The sequence below is a fragment of the Octopus sinensis genome, unplaced genomic scaffold (genome assembly GCF_006345805.1).
Source record: "Octopus sinensis unplaced genomic scaffold, ASM634580v1 Contig12345, whole genome shotgun sequence".
In the NCBI taxonomy this organism is placed as follows: domain Eukaryota; kingdom Metazoa; phylum Mollusca; class Cephalopoda; order Octopoda; family Octopodidae; genus Octopus; species Octopus sinensis.
Window position 1 is genome coordinate 89,769 of NW_021832594.1, and position 17,843 is coordinate 107,611.

A 17,843-nucleotide genomic window follows, 5' to 3' on the forward strand; every position below is an offset into this window, starting at 1 on the left:
CCTCTCTGACTTCAACCCTTCAATGTTATTCTAAAAATAAACAATCAAATCATTGAAATGTCAAAGGTGCAAGATAATGTATGATTAATTGAAAACAACGTGAATAAGTGAGGATTACATTTGGCAAGACAATCTGAATGCTAAAGGGTTATGGGTAAATGCCATGGGTATTCAATCAGTTTTTGATTAACCTTTATGACCAAGTCCCTCTTGTTTTGGACAGCAATTTATTGAAATCATTTCTTCATTTTATTTCGTTTTAGAAAACTGAGTGAAGAAGAAAGCTTGCACCACACCTGTCCAGTGTTTGAGTACCACTTTTTCTACTACAGTTTTAATGCCACACAAAGCAGACTTGAGCAATAATTGGTCGATCAGTTCCAAGTGCTTTTCCCATCATGCAGTGGTTGATCTATTGTTAAAATCTTACGTTGGGTTACCTGTGCATCAATATCTCTATTAACATAGAATGGTCAAGTAATTTTCCTATTGATGAAACGGGAGGTGCTGTCTGGGTACTTTGATGCAGGTAACTCATTGTGCTCAGTCTTTCCCTTTATGCCAGTCTAGCTGAGTATCTAAGGTATTCAGTGAATGGATGAGTGTATTTGACTGAAATAATTTGATGTGGATTAACAATAAAGATTGATGATTGTTGATGAAATGCATGAGTGTCTATGTCCAAAGTAGGATAGTACACAACCAACCAAAGAGGAAGGGCTCTATGTGGTTGTATGAGTAACAGCTGCTAGAAATAACAACAAAATGTCCTAAGATTCATTAGTTATTACTGTGAGATCTGTTCAAGCAGATATAATCAAAGGAATTCTTTTAAGTTTTTTTTCTTCTTCAGACTACCCAATATGTAAGAGCGTTTGATTTTAAGGAGATTCAGTTGCTATTTCTAACAGGTCGCTTGACCCCATAGAGAAGGGCTCTCTAACTAAAATGTAGTGCAATATAATCTACCAATTTAAGTTGTAGCTGCACTATTTTACTGATCACCAGTTCATATTCAGAGTACTGAATTCAATAGTTCAAGTGTTACCATAAAATGGGAAACTGCCAAACTGTTCTGAGCAGGGTTTAAGTCTCATTCACTTGGATACTGCACAAAGTGATGATAAACACTTGAGCAATGAACCATGGAAGTCTGTAAAGTGTGGACTGGACTATCTTAGGAACTGATAGTCTTTCTGTATTCAGGAGCAGTAAGTAATTGCTGTATATTTTGGAGTCACTATCCCTTCATTTCCATGAGCACCACTCGCATGCAGCTGCTCTTGTTTAACTATTTTTCTGTGTAGATGGTTTCACAACACAGTGTTGTTTAGTTAATGATTCATAATTTATTTAAAAACCTGTTTGAGTAATGAGGGCCATTTAAAAAAAACATTAGCACTGCAGTGACTGGTGAAACATGGGTATATAGAAGAGTTGGGGGACAACAGGATAGCAATGATACAGTGATGAGAAATAAGCATAGTGCTTGAAAAAGAGGAAACGTGAGGAAGTGATGTAGTTTGGTTTGTTGGGGTAAGGTGTGTGAAATTTTTTCTTTATTATTCTAGGTGGGTGGAACACACAACACTCCCGATCTCTTACACTGTAGATGGCTTCACAACACTGTGTAGTTTAATTAATGACTCCTAATTTATTTAAAATCCTGTTTGAGTAATGAGGGCCATTTTCAAACACACATACTGTTATATTGTTTTTGTTTGTTTGTTTGTTTGTTTCCTTTTGGTATTTTATATAATTGTGTGTCTAAGAATTTTATGCATTGACAGACTTAGTTATCAACAGTTTGTTCCATTGTATATGTATCCATGTAAATACTGGATGTATAGATAGATATACACACACACACACACAAGGGGTTGCTGAAGAGTTCCTGACTTTAAAGGATTTCATGAAAGGCCTTGATGGAGACCCAGCCTTCCAAGATCTTTTTCAGGACTTAGAAAAATTGAGTGACTACTGCAATAAGTGTGCAAATCTGAGAGGGAATTATGTTAAATAGAATCATAATTAACTGATCTGCTTGTATTTTCTTTAACCTAAAGTCAGGAACTTTTCAGCACCCACTTTGTACATATATATCAATCATAAATCATGATGAATAACGATAACCATTTAAAACCCACATGTACTATTAGATTCATTTTTCAGGCATTTCTAAGGTACCCTATGACTTGAACTGTGTTAGTGACCTGCTTGCATATCTTTGACAAAGTTTTTTGACACTGTTACAGTCCACACAGTTGTAAGTGGGTAGCCCTACGAAGGACAGGTGTTCCATCCAGGGTGAATGTTGGTTTGCCTGCCTAGGCATCATTCAAATGCTATAACAATACATGGAAACGCATTGTGACCAGCAGTGTATAATAACAACATCCAGCAGCCTAGTTGATGTGTGTATAAATGGTTACTCGTATATATTTGTTTATATGAACATGTGTGTGAGTGTGCATAAAATCTAAAAATGTTATAAAATAAAATAACTGAAAATTTATCAAAAACATTTCTTCCTTTCGTTTTTTTTTTTGAGATTCATGTGTGTTGGAGTGAGTGGAATCAGGGATGGTGTTGGGGAAGGTTACATCACTTTGGCATCTGTTTTGTAGTAATAAGTAGTAAACTAATTATTTTATCTTGGGATTTTTTTTAAAGATATTCAATATGGTGTTTTTTTGCAAAATGTACATTAAAAAATATATTAAAAAAAAAAAGAAGGAAAAACAACCAGAAACAAATCATAATTAAAGACCGAATAACAGACATGATTTTAATTTGTTAACAAGTGTTTTGTTTGGAATTCCTGGCAATACTCTACAGCATTGAATCAGAATTCAGAGAATGCTGGAATAGTATAGGAGATAGGTTCAGTCTGCTCCATGTTTTGTTTCTCCTTATATCAAAACTATGTGAATGCCTTCTTAACGTGTCAGAATATGTGGGATTACGTGTTTTTTGAGGGGGTTTTTTTTTGTTTATTGCATGTAAATATGTATATGTGTGTGTGTGTGTGTGTGTACAGAAAAGTTGTTCAAATTATTCCAGTTGCTGTTTTGTAAATAACCATATGAACTTCAACCATTCCACCCTCATATTCATTACTGCCAATCACTAAGTTTACATGTGTGTGTATGTGTGCATATGTGTTTATGTGTGTGTGCGTGGGTGTATAAATAAGTCTCATTTATCTGTATATCAGCTCTCTCTATATATTTATATATGTATATATGGATATTTGTAGTGTTGTTGTGTACATCTCTCTCTCTAGGCCACTGGTTTGTTTCGATCATGCTGGGGCACCATCTTGAAGGGTTTAGTCAAAGTTATTGACCCCAATCCTTATTTTTTAAAATTCGGTCCTTCTTCTATTGGTCTCTTTTGTTGAGCCATTAAGTTACAGACATAAAAAAAAACCAACAGTGGTTGAAGTCAAACGTGTGTGTGTGTATATATATATATTATATAGAGGGCATTACTATACATAAATGCCCTCTATATAATATAAATATATTAAAGTGAAAAAATTGGTGGATTTTTTTCTCTTATGAGGTTTTTTATGCTAACTACTTGATAAAATTCTTATAAAGATTTTATCCTATTTTAAAATTATATATATACACATATATATATATATATGAGGGGCTTTTTTCAGTTTCTATTTACTAAATCTACTTATGAGGCTGTGGTCAGCTCATGGCTATAGTATAGGACATTTGTTGAAGGTGCCACACAGTGGGACTGAACCTAAAACCATGTGATTGGGAAGCAAACTTCTTGCCACACAGCCACACCTGTACCTATAAATTTCAGTTCAATTTGGTTCCTATCAAATGACTGGTACCAGGGTTGAACCACCCTTGTTTAGGGTACCAAATTCACTAAGGTTCAGTTCTGGTTCCCTCTCTAGAAAGTGTACCACCCAATGATAATCAAACCTTCAGTATTTTGTTGTTCTGAAACCACCAAACACCATCAGAGTTTTACTGCAGGAACCCCTACCAAGCATTTGTGCCCTAAATAGTCCATTTAATCAAATGTAAAATGTTATAATAATAATAATAATAATAATGAAATTATTGTATACAGTGCTCAGGTGCACCACAACTTGTCAGAAAGTGCATGTAAAGTACATGCAGTAATGTACAAATGTCTGGAAAGTGAACAATGTATGAGTCAGATACATGCTTGTGTGTGTATGGAGGGGAGAAAATCAGGTGTAGTGTTGGCGAATCTCAGGAAGCATGGAAGTTTTGAAGGATGCAGTGCTCCGACAACTAACAACTGATGCCGGCAGTTTGTTCCATTCTTCAGCAACTCTCAGCGTGAAAAAATGTTTCCTGAAGTCATGGGAGCTGTGCTGTTTTCTGACTTTGTAAATATGTCCACGGGTGTTAGACGGGTGGAGTTTGAAAAGGTGCTCAGAGTTATTGTTATTCAAAATAATTAACAGTGTCAATAATGAGTTGTTGATGGGGCTAATTACATGGTTGCTTAACCTGGCAGAAACATTTGCTATATCTCTCTCAAACAGACTCTATTAGTTTAGGAAAGGACATGGTGGATAATGTAGTCCTACATGCATTGTGCCTGGGAAGAAAGATGTCTAGAATAATTTTAACTAGGCTTGACTTGGGGCTAAAAATCAACAATAACAACAAGGAGTCCTTTGCATGGTCATTCAACATGCTAGAAATAACAGCCATATCGTTCTTTAATCTCATTAATTTAACCCCTTTTGATGCCAACTTACCTGAGACCACCTTTGCCCGTCGTATATATATGTATATATATATATATATATATATATATGCAACACTAACTTCAGGAAACCTACCAGCCACCTAGTCACCTACCGATCGGGCCAACATACCAGCCAAATTGACTACATCCTTGCCAGGCAAAGGGAGAGATGGCTACTTATAAATGCCAAAACCTTCCCAGGCGAAGAATGTACCCCACAACATAGACTGGTAGTTAGTGACTTTAGGATCAGGAGTAGGAGGACAACCAGAAGACGACCAACATGGAGAAGAAGGATCTGGAAGCTTAAGGATCCTGTGAATGGACAGAGATTTAGAGACATGTTACTTGAAGCCTTTGACGAAGTAGAAGGGGATAGAGTATCACATGGGGTAGATGACAACTGGACGTTTCTAAGGGACAACCTGCTGAGAGCCACTGACCAGATCTGTGGCTGGTGCAAAGTCCCCTCTCGTCCAAGGTAACGTGGTGGTGGAACAGTGTCGTAGACAGGGCTATTAGAGAAAAGAGACTTGGAAGCACTGGAAGAATGGTGGTAGCAGGGAATTGTATCAGACTGCTAAAAGGGAAGCTAGGAGACAGGTCTATCTAGCCAGAGGGGAAGCAGATAAGAAAAAATTTGCCAATGTTCTGCGCCGTGAGGACCAAAGACTGGAGGTGTTTCGCGTTGCAAGACAGTGTGAGAGAGAGAATTGTGATGTGGTGGGAGAGAAGTGTGTTCGCATGGAAGATGGTTCACTTGCGCTAAACGAGGATGCAAAGAGAGAGGCTTGGAGACGCCACTAAGAAAGGTTGCTGAATAAAGAAAATGAATGGGATAAAGAGAGTCTGCCGAACGTTGACCCAACAGAGGGACCAGCTATCAGGGTTGATAGTTCCTTAGTAGCTAAGGCAATTAGAAGCATGAAGACAGGGAAAGCCCCAGGCCCATCAGGTATCACTGCAGAGATGCTCAAAATATCTGGTAGTGTCGGCCATAGCCTAGTCACCTGTATAGTTAATCAGGTGATACATGAAGGAGTCATACCCAATGACTGGTGTAGCAGCATAATAGTCAACTGCTACAAAGGTAAAGGTGATGCCCTAGATACAAATAATTACAGAGGTATCAAGCTGTTGGATCAGGTGATGAAGGTTACAGAGAGGGTCATAAGCCAACTAATTAGAGAGAGAGTTAGTTTAGATGAGATGCAGTTTGGTTTCGTGCCAGGGAAAAGTACCACTGATGCTATATTCCTGGTAAGGCAGCTGCAGGAGAAATACCTAGCCAAAGATAAGCCCCTGTACCTGGCTTTTGTTGACATGGAGAAAGCCTTCGACAGGGTCCCCCGATCCCTCATATGGTGGTCAATGAGGAAACTAGGAATAGATGAATGGTTAGTGAGAGCTGTGCAAGCCATGTACAGGGACGCTGCTAGTAAGGTGAGGGTTGGCAATGAGTACAGTGAAGAATTCCGGGTAGAGGTAGGGGTCCACCAAGGCTCAGTCCTCAGCCCCCTCCTATTTATCATAGTCCTCCAGGCAATAACGGAGGAATTCAAGACAGGATGCCCCTGGGAGCTCCTCTATGCTGATGACCTTGCTCTAATTGCTGAGTCATTATCAGAACTGGAGAAGAAGTTTCAGGTGTGGAAGCATGGTTTAGAATCGAAGGGCCTTAGAGTCAACCTAGCTAAAACCAAAGTCCTAATAAGTAGGAAGGTAGACAAATCACAAACGCCTTCAGGTAGATGGCCCTGCTCGATCTGTAGAAAAGGTGTAGGTAGAAACTCTATAAGATGCACCAAGTGTAAGCTATGGACACATAAGAGGTGCAGCAATGTCATAGGAAGGCTAACTAGGAAGATGGTTTTTGTATGTGGCAGATGCTCGGGAGCATTAACCTCTGAAAATCTGCAGAAAACAACTTCCGTCACTTTCCAGGGGGAAAAACTAGAAGTAGTTGATAGCTTCCGTTATCTTGGTGACCAAGTCAGTAGTGGGGGTGGGTGTGCTGAAAGTGTAACGGCTAGAGTAAGAATAGCCTGGGCAAAGTTTAGGGAGCTCTTACCTCTGTTGGTGACTAAAGGCCTCTCGCTCAGAGTAAAAGGCAGACTGTATGATGCATGTGTACGAACAGCCATGCTACATGGCAGTGAAACATGGGCCGTGACTGCTGAGGACATGCGTAAGCTCGCGAGAAATGAAGCTAGTATGCTCCGTTGGATGTGTAATGTCAGTGTTCATAGTCGACAGAGTGTAAGTACCTTGAGAGAAAAGTTGGACCTAAGAGGAATCAGATGTTGTGTGCAAGAGAGACGATTGCGCTGGTATGGTCATGTGGTGAGAATGGATGAAGATAGGTGTGTGAAAAAGTGCCACACCCTGGCAGTTGAGGGGACCTGTGGAAGAGGTAGACCCAGGAAAACCTGGGTCGAGGTGGTGAAGCACGACCTTCGAACTCTAGGTCTCACCAAGGAAATGACCAGAGACCGAGACCTATGGAAGTATGCTGTGCGTGAGAAGACCCGGCAAGACCAGTGAGAACAATCAAAATCAAATCATATATCAGAAAGTAGGGGTTAAGTGACCCATCCGTTCGTGTCCGCTGTCAGCCTCGTCTGGCCCCCGTGCCGGTGATACGTAAAAGCACCATTCGCTCGTGGCCGTTTGCCAGCTCTGCCTGGCCCCCGTGTCGGTGGCACGTAAAAGCACCATCCGTTCGTGTTCGTTGCCAGCCTCGCCTGGCCCCGTGCCGGTGACACGTAAAAGCACCGTCCGTTCGTGGCCGTTTGCCAGCTCTGTCTGGCCCCGTGTCGGTGGCACGTAAAAGCACCATCCGTTCGTGTCCGTTGCCAGCCTCGGCTGGCCCCCGTGCCGGTGACACGTAAAAGCACGGTCCGTTCGTGGCCGTTTGCCAGCTCTGTCTGGCAACCGTGTCGGTGGCACGTAAAAGCACCATCCGTTCGCGTCCGTTGCCAGCCTCGGCTGGCCCCCGTGCCGGTGACACGTAAAAGCACCGTCCGTTCGTGGCCGTTGCCAGCTCTGTCTGGCCCCGTGTTGGTGGCATGTAAAAGCACCATCCGTTCGTGTCCGTTGCCAGCATCGCCTGGCCCCGTGCCGGTGACACGTAAAAGCACCATCCGTTCGTGGCCGTTCGCCAGCTCTGTCTGGCACCTGTGCAGGTGGCACGTGAAAAGCACCCACTACACTCGCGGAGTGGTTGGCGTTAGGAAGGGCATCCAGCCGTAGAAACACTGCCAGATCTGACTGGGCCTGACGAAGCCTTCCAGCTTCACAGACCCCAGTTGACCCGTCCAACCCATGCTAGCATGGAAAGCGGACGCTAAATAATGATGATGATGATGATGATGATGATGATGATGATGGTGGTGGTGGTGGTGGTGTGTGTGTGTGTGTGTGTCTGTCCCCTATAGCTTGACAACCGATGTTGGTGTGTTTACGTCCCCGTAACTTAGCAGTTCGGCAAAAGAGTCCGATAGATTAAGTACTAAGCTTACAGAGAATAAGTCCTGGGGTCGATCTGTTCGACTAAAGACGGTGCTTCATAAAACCGGCTTAAATAAATGGAGAACTGAACATTAAACTGATTGTGGTGATGAGGATGATGTGTTTGCTCATTAGCCTTGATTCAGTCACATGTAGGCAGGCGTCGGGGCCTTGACCACTTTGTCTTATCCAATATGTTATATATTTGTCGTAAGAGATTTAGCTGCTATTTCTACCTGGCCACTCTTGGCCGGCTGCTGTTCTTTGGTAAAGTGAAATAAGACAGAGTCAACCCTGATTTCAATCAGGGTCAAGGAATTTCAATTATGGTAATCACATTTTCTTTTCAAAAATAATGTATCTAAAAATATATTATTCATTATGTCCTATTTTTAAGTCAGTATAATGTGACTTGGCTGTTGTTTCTAGCAGGTCAAGCAGCCACATGAAGGCTCCCTCTGTTATATTCCGCTTTCACACAGCGGAAAGGCGGCGAGCTGTCAGCAGAATCGTTAGTACATCGGGTAAAATGCTTAGCAGCATTTCGCCCGCCTTAACGTTCTGAATTTAAATTCCACCGAGGCCGATTTTGCCTTTCATCTCTTTTGGGTTTCGATAAAATAAGTACTTAGCTGAGCACTGGGGTCGATGTATATTTCTTTACTACCCACAAGGGACTAAACACAGAGGGGACAAACAAGGACAGATAAAGGAATTAAGTCGACTACATCGACCCCAGTGCGTAACTGGTACTTAATTTATCGACCCCGAAAGGATGAAAGGCAAAGTCGACCTCGGCGGAATTTGAACTCGGAACGATAGACGAAATATGGCTACGAATTTCGCCCGGCGTGCTAACGTTTCTACCAGCTCGCCGCCTGGGGTCGATGTAATCGACTTAACCCATCCCCCGAAGTTGCTAATACTGTGCCAAAATTTGAAAGCAACATTTCACTGTCTGGTGGCGGAAGATAGTGAAATTATGTGTGTTACAGGGACTGCCACTTGGAGATGTATTCTTCAAAGCAGGCCAATAATCTTTTCTATTCTAGGCACAAGGTCCGAAATTTTGGGGGAGGGGGCCAGTCGATTAGATCGATATCAGTACGCAACTGGTACTTAATTTATCGACTCCGAAAGGATGAAAGACAAAGTCGACATCGGCGGAAGTTGAACTCAGAACGTAAGAACAGACGAAATACTGCTTAGCATTTCGCCCGGTGTGCTAACGTTTCTGCCAGCTCGCCGCCTTAAAGCAGGCCAATAATGAAAGGATACATGGAAAGTGTGAGACGGAACTGGTGGCATAAACTTCAGTGAGTTCACACATTACTCAGTGGAGCACAGACAAATATGTGTTCCTCCTCGCTCATATCACCCATGGGTGATGAGAGGAAACTTTCATTTAAGGCCACTCAATGTACTAGAAATAACAACTAAATCGTGGTCATGTTTTAAAACAGGAAGGCTACGATGCTTAAGGCAGTCCTAGATACACAATAAGTAAAAGACAGGATGGTCATGACTAGAAATCCTAAAATTATCCTTTCTACTATAGGCACAAGGCCTGAAATTTTTTGGGACGGGTTAAGTTGATTACATCAACTCCAGTGTGTAACTGGTACTTATTTCATTGTCCCCAAAAGGAGGAAAAGCAAAGTTGACATCGACGGAATTTGAACTCAGAACATAAAGATGGACGAAATGCCGCTAAGCACTTTATCCGCCGTGCTAAGGATTCTGCCAACTCGCCGCCTTTAGAAAACTTTTAATTATAAAAGTTGTTCGGGTGTGGCTGTGTGGTAAGGAAGTTTGCTTCCCAACTACATGGTTTTGGGTTCAATCCCACAGTAGGGCACTTCGGGTCTTATACTCTAACTACGGGCTGATAAAAGTCAGCCTTGTGAGTGGATTTGATAGACGGAAACTGAAAGAAACCCATCGTGTGTAATACATACATACATATATATACATATATATATATATATAACAGATGTATTAGTTTAACACTCTGGAAGAATGGAAAAGTCTCTGATGTTTCGAGCCTATGCTCTTCAGCAGAAAGGATTGAGAGGGAAATAAATGTGTAAGGATTAACGGTTTAACATGATGCTATATATATATATGGAGTTACCAAATCATTTTAATACTTGATTTACAATTGTTTTATCATTATTCAGTACAACCAATCTTGCATAATGCTGTAACCATTCGGGCAACTATTGATTAATTTTTATGTGCTATGTAGGATTTCTTTTATAGCACATGTTGAACATATGTCTTCAAAATTCCTTTAAAAATATGCTTACTGATTCTGAAATCTAAATAAATACACAGCAAATTGGGTGGTCTGCATGATCACGTTTTTGTAAGAGAAGCAAATGAATGCGAGAAACTGATTAGATTAAGAAAATATTTGTATGATATACGGAATTTGCCATCTAAATCAGGAGTTCTCAACAGGGCGTATTTGAACCCTGCGGGGCCATAAAAGATTTTGGGGGAGTTCACGCTAGCAAAATAGTAAATTGGGGACCCACAGTAATATATTACTGGTCCATGAAAAAATTTTGCTTTAGATGTGTTTCATGCAAGAAACAGATTTCTTTCTCTCAGCAGGAGTGGCTGTGTGGTAAAGTAGCTTGCTTACCAACCACATGGTTCTGGGTTCAGTCCTACTGTGTGGCACCTTGGGCAAGTGTCTTCTACTATAGCCTCGGAACGACCAAAGCCTTGTGAGTGGATTTGGAAGACGGAAACTGAAAGAAGCCCGTCGTATATATGTGTATATATATATATATATATATATGTTTGTGTGTTTGTTCCCCCACCACCACCAACATCGCTTGACAATCGATGCTGGTGTGTTTACGTCTCCGTAACTTAGCGGTTCGGCAAAATAGAAATTTAGAAAGAAATATGTATAAAACTAGTTTTTAAACGCCGAAGGGTTAGGGAGGGGGGTCTACTAGAATAAAATAGTAATGAAAGGGATCCATAGATGAAAACAAAATGTTACTCTCTTTTACTTGTTTCAGTCATTTTGACTGCGGCCATGCTGGAGCACCGCCTTTAGTCGAACAAATCGACCCCTAGTACCTATAAGCCCAGTACTTATTCTATCGGTCTCTTTTTGCCGAACCGCTAAGTGACGGGGACGTAAACACACCAGTATCGGTTGTCAAGCAATGCTAGGGGGACAAACACACACATACATACATATATATATATATACATACACGACAGGCTTCTTTCAGTTTCCGTCTACCAAATCCACTCACAAGGCATTGGTCGGCCCGGGGCTATAGCAGAAGACAAGATGCCACGCAGTGGGACTGAACCCGGAACCATGTGGTTGGTTAGCAAGCTACTTACCACACAGCCACTCCTGCGCCTATAGAGAGCCACTGATTTAAAAGCTCATGTGGGAGGAGTTCTTTGCAAAATACTCAAATTTGAACGAACTACAACCTAGAAAATATTGACCCAGTGAAAAACCTGTTCAGTCATGGGAAGTACGAGGGGTGCTGAAAAGTTGTTGGCTCTAAGGGTATCGTCTGGCTGGAGGCTCAAACTTCTGAGTTCTTTTTATGGAACTTAGAAGACCTGAAGGACCGTTGCAATGAGTGGGCAAATCTGAGACGGGAATACGTTGAATAAAATCATAATTAACTGATCTTCCTGTATTTTCTTGTATCCAAAGCCAAGAAATTTTTTAACCCCCCCCCCTCGTATTATTTTGCCTGGAAACAGTTGGCGATTGGCAATAGGAAGGGCATCTGGCCGTAGAAAATCTTTCTCAACTAATTCTGGCTGACTCGTGCAAGCTTGGAAACAGAGCATTATTAAACGATGATGTCTGAATGAACGCTTAACCAGGATTGGTCTGTTGAGCAATTCGAAACCGTATTGGTTGTAAAATAAGCTTCTTAACCATAGAGCCATTCTTGCATCTAAAATGGCGAACACTAACATGGCAGTACTGGGATGGTATACAAATATATATAAAACACGAAAACATATTTTGGCAACCTATCTGACAGTCGGCTAAATATACAAGCTAATTACTTAATTTCTGTTCGTTTAATTATCCCTCATGTTGTATATTTATTCTATTCCGTTTGCTAATAAAAATGTATTAAGATTATGTAAATAAGTAAATGTTAATAGTAACAGAACATAAACATGGTTTTGTCTTTGTTACTTTTTTATGGCGGGTGGGTGTATTTTTTATTCATTCAATTAATTAGTTCGTATCACGTGATATGTTAAGTCATCATGTAAATGACAAGGGTCAAGGAACTGCCGTAAGACGATATGTGTTATATAAATATATCTATAATACTTATATATATATGTGTGTTTATATACATAAGTATGTAAATATAAATGCCTGTATGTATATATATATATATATATATATATATATATATTGCTTATAGTTATGTCTATATACAGACGCATACGAATGAATATCTACGCGCATATATATATATATGTATATATATATATATATATATATATATATATCAGAAGTCAGGACCAAAATTCTTCAGAGAGATGTTAAACATCCAAGTCCGCCGGTTCAATCCAAACAAAGAATATATATAATAAAAACAATATTGTCAGTATTAGTATAACCAATAAATAAAGTAAAAGGAAAGGGAAAAAATATATAGGTGTAGACGATCTTTAATCCAAAGTTGGTACAAATCCAATAAAGATTCTACAAATTGTTTCCAAGCCTAAGTAATCCTATATATATATATATATATATATATATATATATATATATATATATATATATAATATATATATATATATATATATATATATATAAGATTAATCAGCCGAAATTGCGAAGATGATCCGGTTCTTGACTGAAGATTGAAAGCTTCGAATATCCCGTCCGTGTTTTTTGTATCGTCTTCTAAATGTTTCACGTTCTTGTCCCAGTTTGTATTTTTTTACATTTACATATATATATATATATATATATATATATATATATATATAATTAGGCTCGGAAACATTTTGTCCGGTGTGCTTCTGATTTATGTTCAGAGTTTAAAATCCGCCAGGGTCGACTTTTGGGGGTTGATAAAACAAGTACCAGCTGAGTACTGGAGTTTATGTAATCGAGATATCTCTGCCCCAAAACTGCTGGTATTGTGCGAACATTTGAAACCAATGAAGCACCGTTGCAAGAAAGCTGTTGTTGTTTAACCTAATTTTGGAGGAAGGGCCCAGTCGATTACAGCGACTCCAGTACTCGACTGAGACTTATTTTATCAGCCCTGAAAAGTAAAAGTCAACCTCGGCGGAATTTGAACGCAGAACTTAAAGAGCCGGAAGAAGTGCCAACAATTTTGCCGGTTTACCGTCATAATAATATTTCAAATTTTGGCACAAGGCCAGCAATTCCTGGAGACGGGGTATGTCGATTACATTGATCCTAGTTCTCTACGGGTTCTTATTTCCTCGAACCGGAAAGGATGAAAGGAAAAATCGACCTCGGTGGAATTTGAATTCAGAACTTGAAAAGCCGGAAGAAATACTGCTACCTCGCTGCCATATTAATAATAATTCTTTCTTCCCTTGGTACAACGCCTGAAATTTTGGAGGAAGGGGCTAACAGATTATAGCAACTAAGTACTTATTCTATCGACCCTGAAGGGTAAAAGTTGATCTCTGTGAAATTTAAAAGCAGAATTTGAAGAGCCGGAAAAAAAGCCGTTAAGCATTTAGTCCGACTTGCTAGCGGTTCTGCTAGCACGCTGTCTTAAAGATAAACAAAACATGATAAGAGTAAAGAAAAAAAGCAACAGGAATTTCGAAAAACGTGTTCCTCTTTACAGGTTTATTTTTGCATGTGATTAATAAATGTTACTTAAGCACAAACCATTTGGGTAGCTTGTTTTTTCTTCGATATTTTTTAACCCTATTTTATTGCTCAACGACTATTTGTTGCGATTAAAATTCTCCTTTGTTCGTCTTTTGGTTGGGGGAATCTTATTAAAAAAATACCACTTTTATTTTCACATGTTTTTCAACTATTTAATCTCGACTTGAATCCCACGTTCGTTAAGATTACATTCCAGTTTCTTAAAATAAAGATGATTTGAAAACAGCATTGAAATTTCTTCTACTACAAGTGTGAATTTTCATGTCGCTGTAACATTTAAGAATGTTAAACTGCTGTTGCTCCGTTTCTTTCTGAGGAATCGTCCAAAAAAATATTAATTATTCTATTTATTTCTGCTACAGAAGAAAATATCCTCGTGTAATAATTTCTTTTCTTCAAATCGAGTTTCTGTATTCATTGTCTCTGAAATAATCTGTATAAGGGGATTAATGCATTAATAATTAACTAATCATAGCAACAATAAAAAGAATTAGCAATTTTAATATTTCCTCATTTCACCATACGTTTGAATTCTTGTTCCAACTTCGAGCTTCCGATATTTCTATTCTATTTTCATCTCCACTGATATCGCTTCCTTGTTTTTTTTTACACTCTCTCTCTCTCTCTCTCTCTCTATCCCATAGAAGATTAATTAATTTATTTCATTTCATTTTTATTTTAGTATTGTACGAGAACGAACGCCCCCAAAACAAGGATGAAGTACTTTACTGGGAGACAATCTTGAATTACTTTACGGGAAGCAAACTCGTTCTCCTGAAAGATTCTCTTCTCATGAGCGAGAAAAGAATTCCGGTTGACGATTATTATGAACTGGACGCCTTAAATGGAGATTATTATTTTAGTTCATTTATTATGTTGTTTGTTGATTTTGTCAACAATTTAGCAAAACCTCTCTTGGTTAGATTTGATGAAATAATTATATTTTCTCTGTGTGTGTTGGATTAGTGTTTAAACACTATAAAATATATCAACTGAATTTAAGACCTCAATCATTAACACATAACTAAAACTTCACTACATTATTAGAGTGCAATTATCGTAAGCTGAACGAATTTGAACGTACACACACAAGTCGGATAAAACTTATATATAAAGCAGAACAACATACAGTAAAAAAAAGAGCAGATCTCAGAAATGCTTCGTAATTTTCATCTAAGTTCTACAGCTGTTTCGTCGGTTAATATACATCACCATCAATGAAATTACTTAAATGGTACATACAGATACATAATTAATTTAAATGTGATGAATAAACCATCTGATCGAGAAATAAAATTTATATGCGAATTTATATATATATATAATATATATATATATATATATATAGTTAGTTGATCCAAACATGAAAACACAAAGAGAAAACACAACAACGCGAGGGCGTGGAACAAATATAGTATTATATATATACCGTAAATCCTCGAGTATAGTCCGCCCTTGAGTATAATACGCAGGGGATTTTTAGGAGGCTGTACCTCTGAAAAACCTAAACCTTGTGTATAATACGCACCCCTTCTCTAACTTGAGTCGTGCGTAATTAAGCCAGCAGCACCTAGTCGAACAATCACTTCCGCGCATGCGTAATACAATAACGGTGATGTTCTTAACTGTTATACTGTTATATGGCAATGTAAATATATTTGCAAATTGTTTTTGCTACATGCTATTCTGTGTTCTGAATACTTTCATTTTAATTAATGTTGCTTACTGCAAGTTATGGAGGATTCTTTTATGACTTCATTGCTTTCAGGCTTAGCTTAAGGTATTTTCGCGCCCGACATCACAAAATGCGTCTGAATAAATATTGCAAATAGAGACTCGGACATTGCTTAGAAAATATTTTTCATTTTTAACCTCGTATGTAGTACGCACTAGGGATTTTGGCCTTTAAATTTTGGGGGGAAAATGTGGATTATACTCGAGGATTTACGGTATATATATATATATATATATATACATACCGTAAATCCTTGAGTCAGATCATGGCTGTTATTTTCAGCATGGTGGTATTTCGTAGATACCCTAATTTATAATTTTAATAATTATTACCTTTGAAGGTTATTTTTTCCATGCTGACCACTTGAAATCGTTATTTTATTTTTAAATTAACGATCTTATCCTTATTTATATAAATTTATATATATATATATATATATATTTAAAATTAAGGATAAAATCTTTATAAGAAATTATCAGTAGTTAGCGTGAAAACCTCTTAAGAGAAAAAATCTGTAAATTTTTCCACTTTGAAAATATTTATTTATATAATATAGAGGGTACTATTATTCATAGGTGCCGCATGCTAGGAGGGACTTTTGCAGTCAAAACTACTAAAATAAACAAATTGTACCGAATGCAAAACTTCAAAGCAAGTCATTTAAAAACAGAATTTAGTTACATATCACCTGTGATTTCGCAATCAATGCAGAATATGCATTTTATGTTCTTCAGTGCAACGAACTCAAGACATATAAGAAAAAAACACAACATTACATACCCGACAGCCAACCGTAGAATTCGTCGTAATTTCTTTATTACGATTATACAATCGTTTACATAGAATTACAAATACATAACATACATGCAAAACAAATAATTAAGAGGTTTCATCGTCCAACTCGCACCTTGGACACGTCGGTGACACTGGAATTCCGTGCCGCGATAACTTCTCGCGAACAGGTAGAGCGTTCCTATAGCACTGCCAACCCAGGGATCTTTGGAAATTATCCAAGTACCCCGTCCTGAAAGTCTTTTTAAACAGGTTGGTAAGCTGGTCTTCGTCAAACCCCAGAGCCCCTCCTAGGACGTCGTCGTTCTTTGCCTCTACCAGCCTTCTATAAAATACCGAGGTGGTATTTCCGCAGCCGGCCTTGCCCGCCTTGTGGATCAGCGTGAGTGCCTGTCGGCACTCCCTTTGCTATAAAGTCAGTTTCCATCTTTTGATGCGACCGGGTTTAAAATCCGTTAAGGAGGCCAGTCTCGGGAAAAATTCCCTGCCAGCGGACTCCACACCTTATCACCCTCCAGGTGGTGCCAGAGATGCTTCAGCCTCAACGCATGTCTGCGCATCATCAACCAAGGCATTCCTAACCCACCCTTTAACGGTTCCTGGCAGCAAACGGAGCGCCTCACAAGTGGCTTTCCTCCCTTCCACAAAAGCGGAAAAGGATTCGCTCCAACTTGTTAAGCCATGAACCGGGGCAAGGGACAACGGTCAGGCGGTAAGTGATTACAGATGCAATGAACATCTGCACCACCTCCGCCCTTCCTTTCAAGGACAGAGACCTTCCGGACCAGGTCCGTACTATGGCCTCCACCTTGCTCGTCACCTCACTCCAGTTCCTCTCCGTTTGGGAGTCTGGCCCAAACCAGACTCCTAGCAACTTAACAGGGCCATCCGTCCAGTGTCCCACGACGCTGGACGATATCGACTTGCTCCTCCAGGTGCAGAGGCGCAAGCCAACCGACTTGTCCTTGTTAACCTTTGCTCCTGCCACCGCCTCGTATCCTCTGATAGCCTCTTCCACACAAGGTAGCTGGGCCTCATTGGACACGATGAGGGTGACGTCATCCGCGTAAGCAGTCACCGACCTCCCACCTCCGATCTCATCCGAGTTGCTTCCCAGCCTCTCCAACTTTCGCAGCAATGGCT

General features: G+C 39.6%; 1 protein-coding gene across 1 annotated transcript in view; it reads left to right on the plus strand.

Annotated features, from left to right (window-relative positions):
• The window catches only part of LOC115229285 (centromere protein I-like), a 58,025-nt gene extending 55,986 nt beyond the window's left edge, over positions 1–2,039 (plus strand). The window contains exon 19 of the mRNA XM_036499162.1: positions 264–2,039. Coding sequence (XP_036355055.1) covers positions 264–275 — 12 coding nt within the window. The 3' untranslated portion in view covers positions 276–2,039. The remainder of the gene's footprint in view (positions 1–263) is intronic.
• Positions 2,040–17,843: the final 15,804 nt, after the last annotated feature.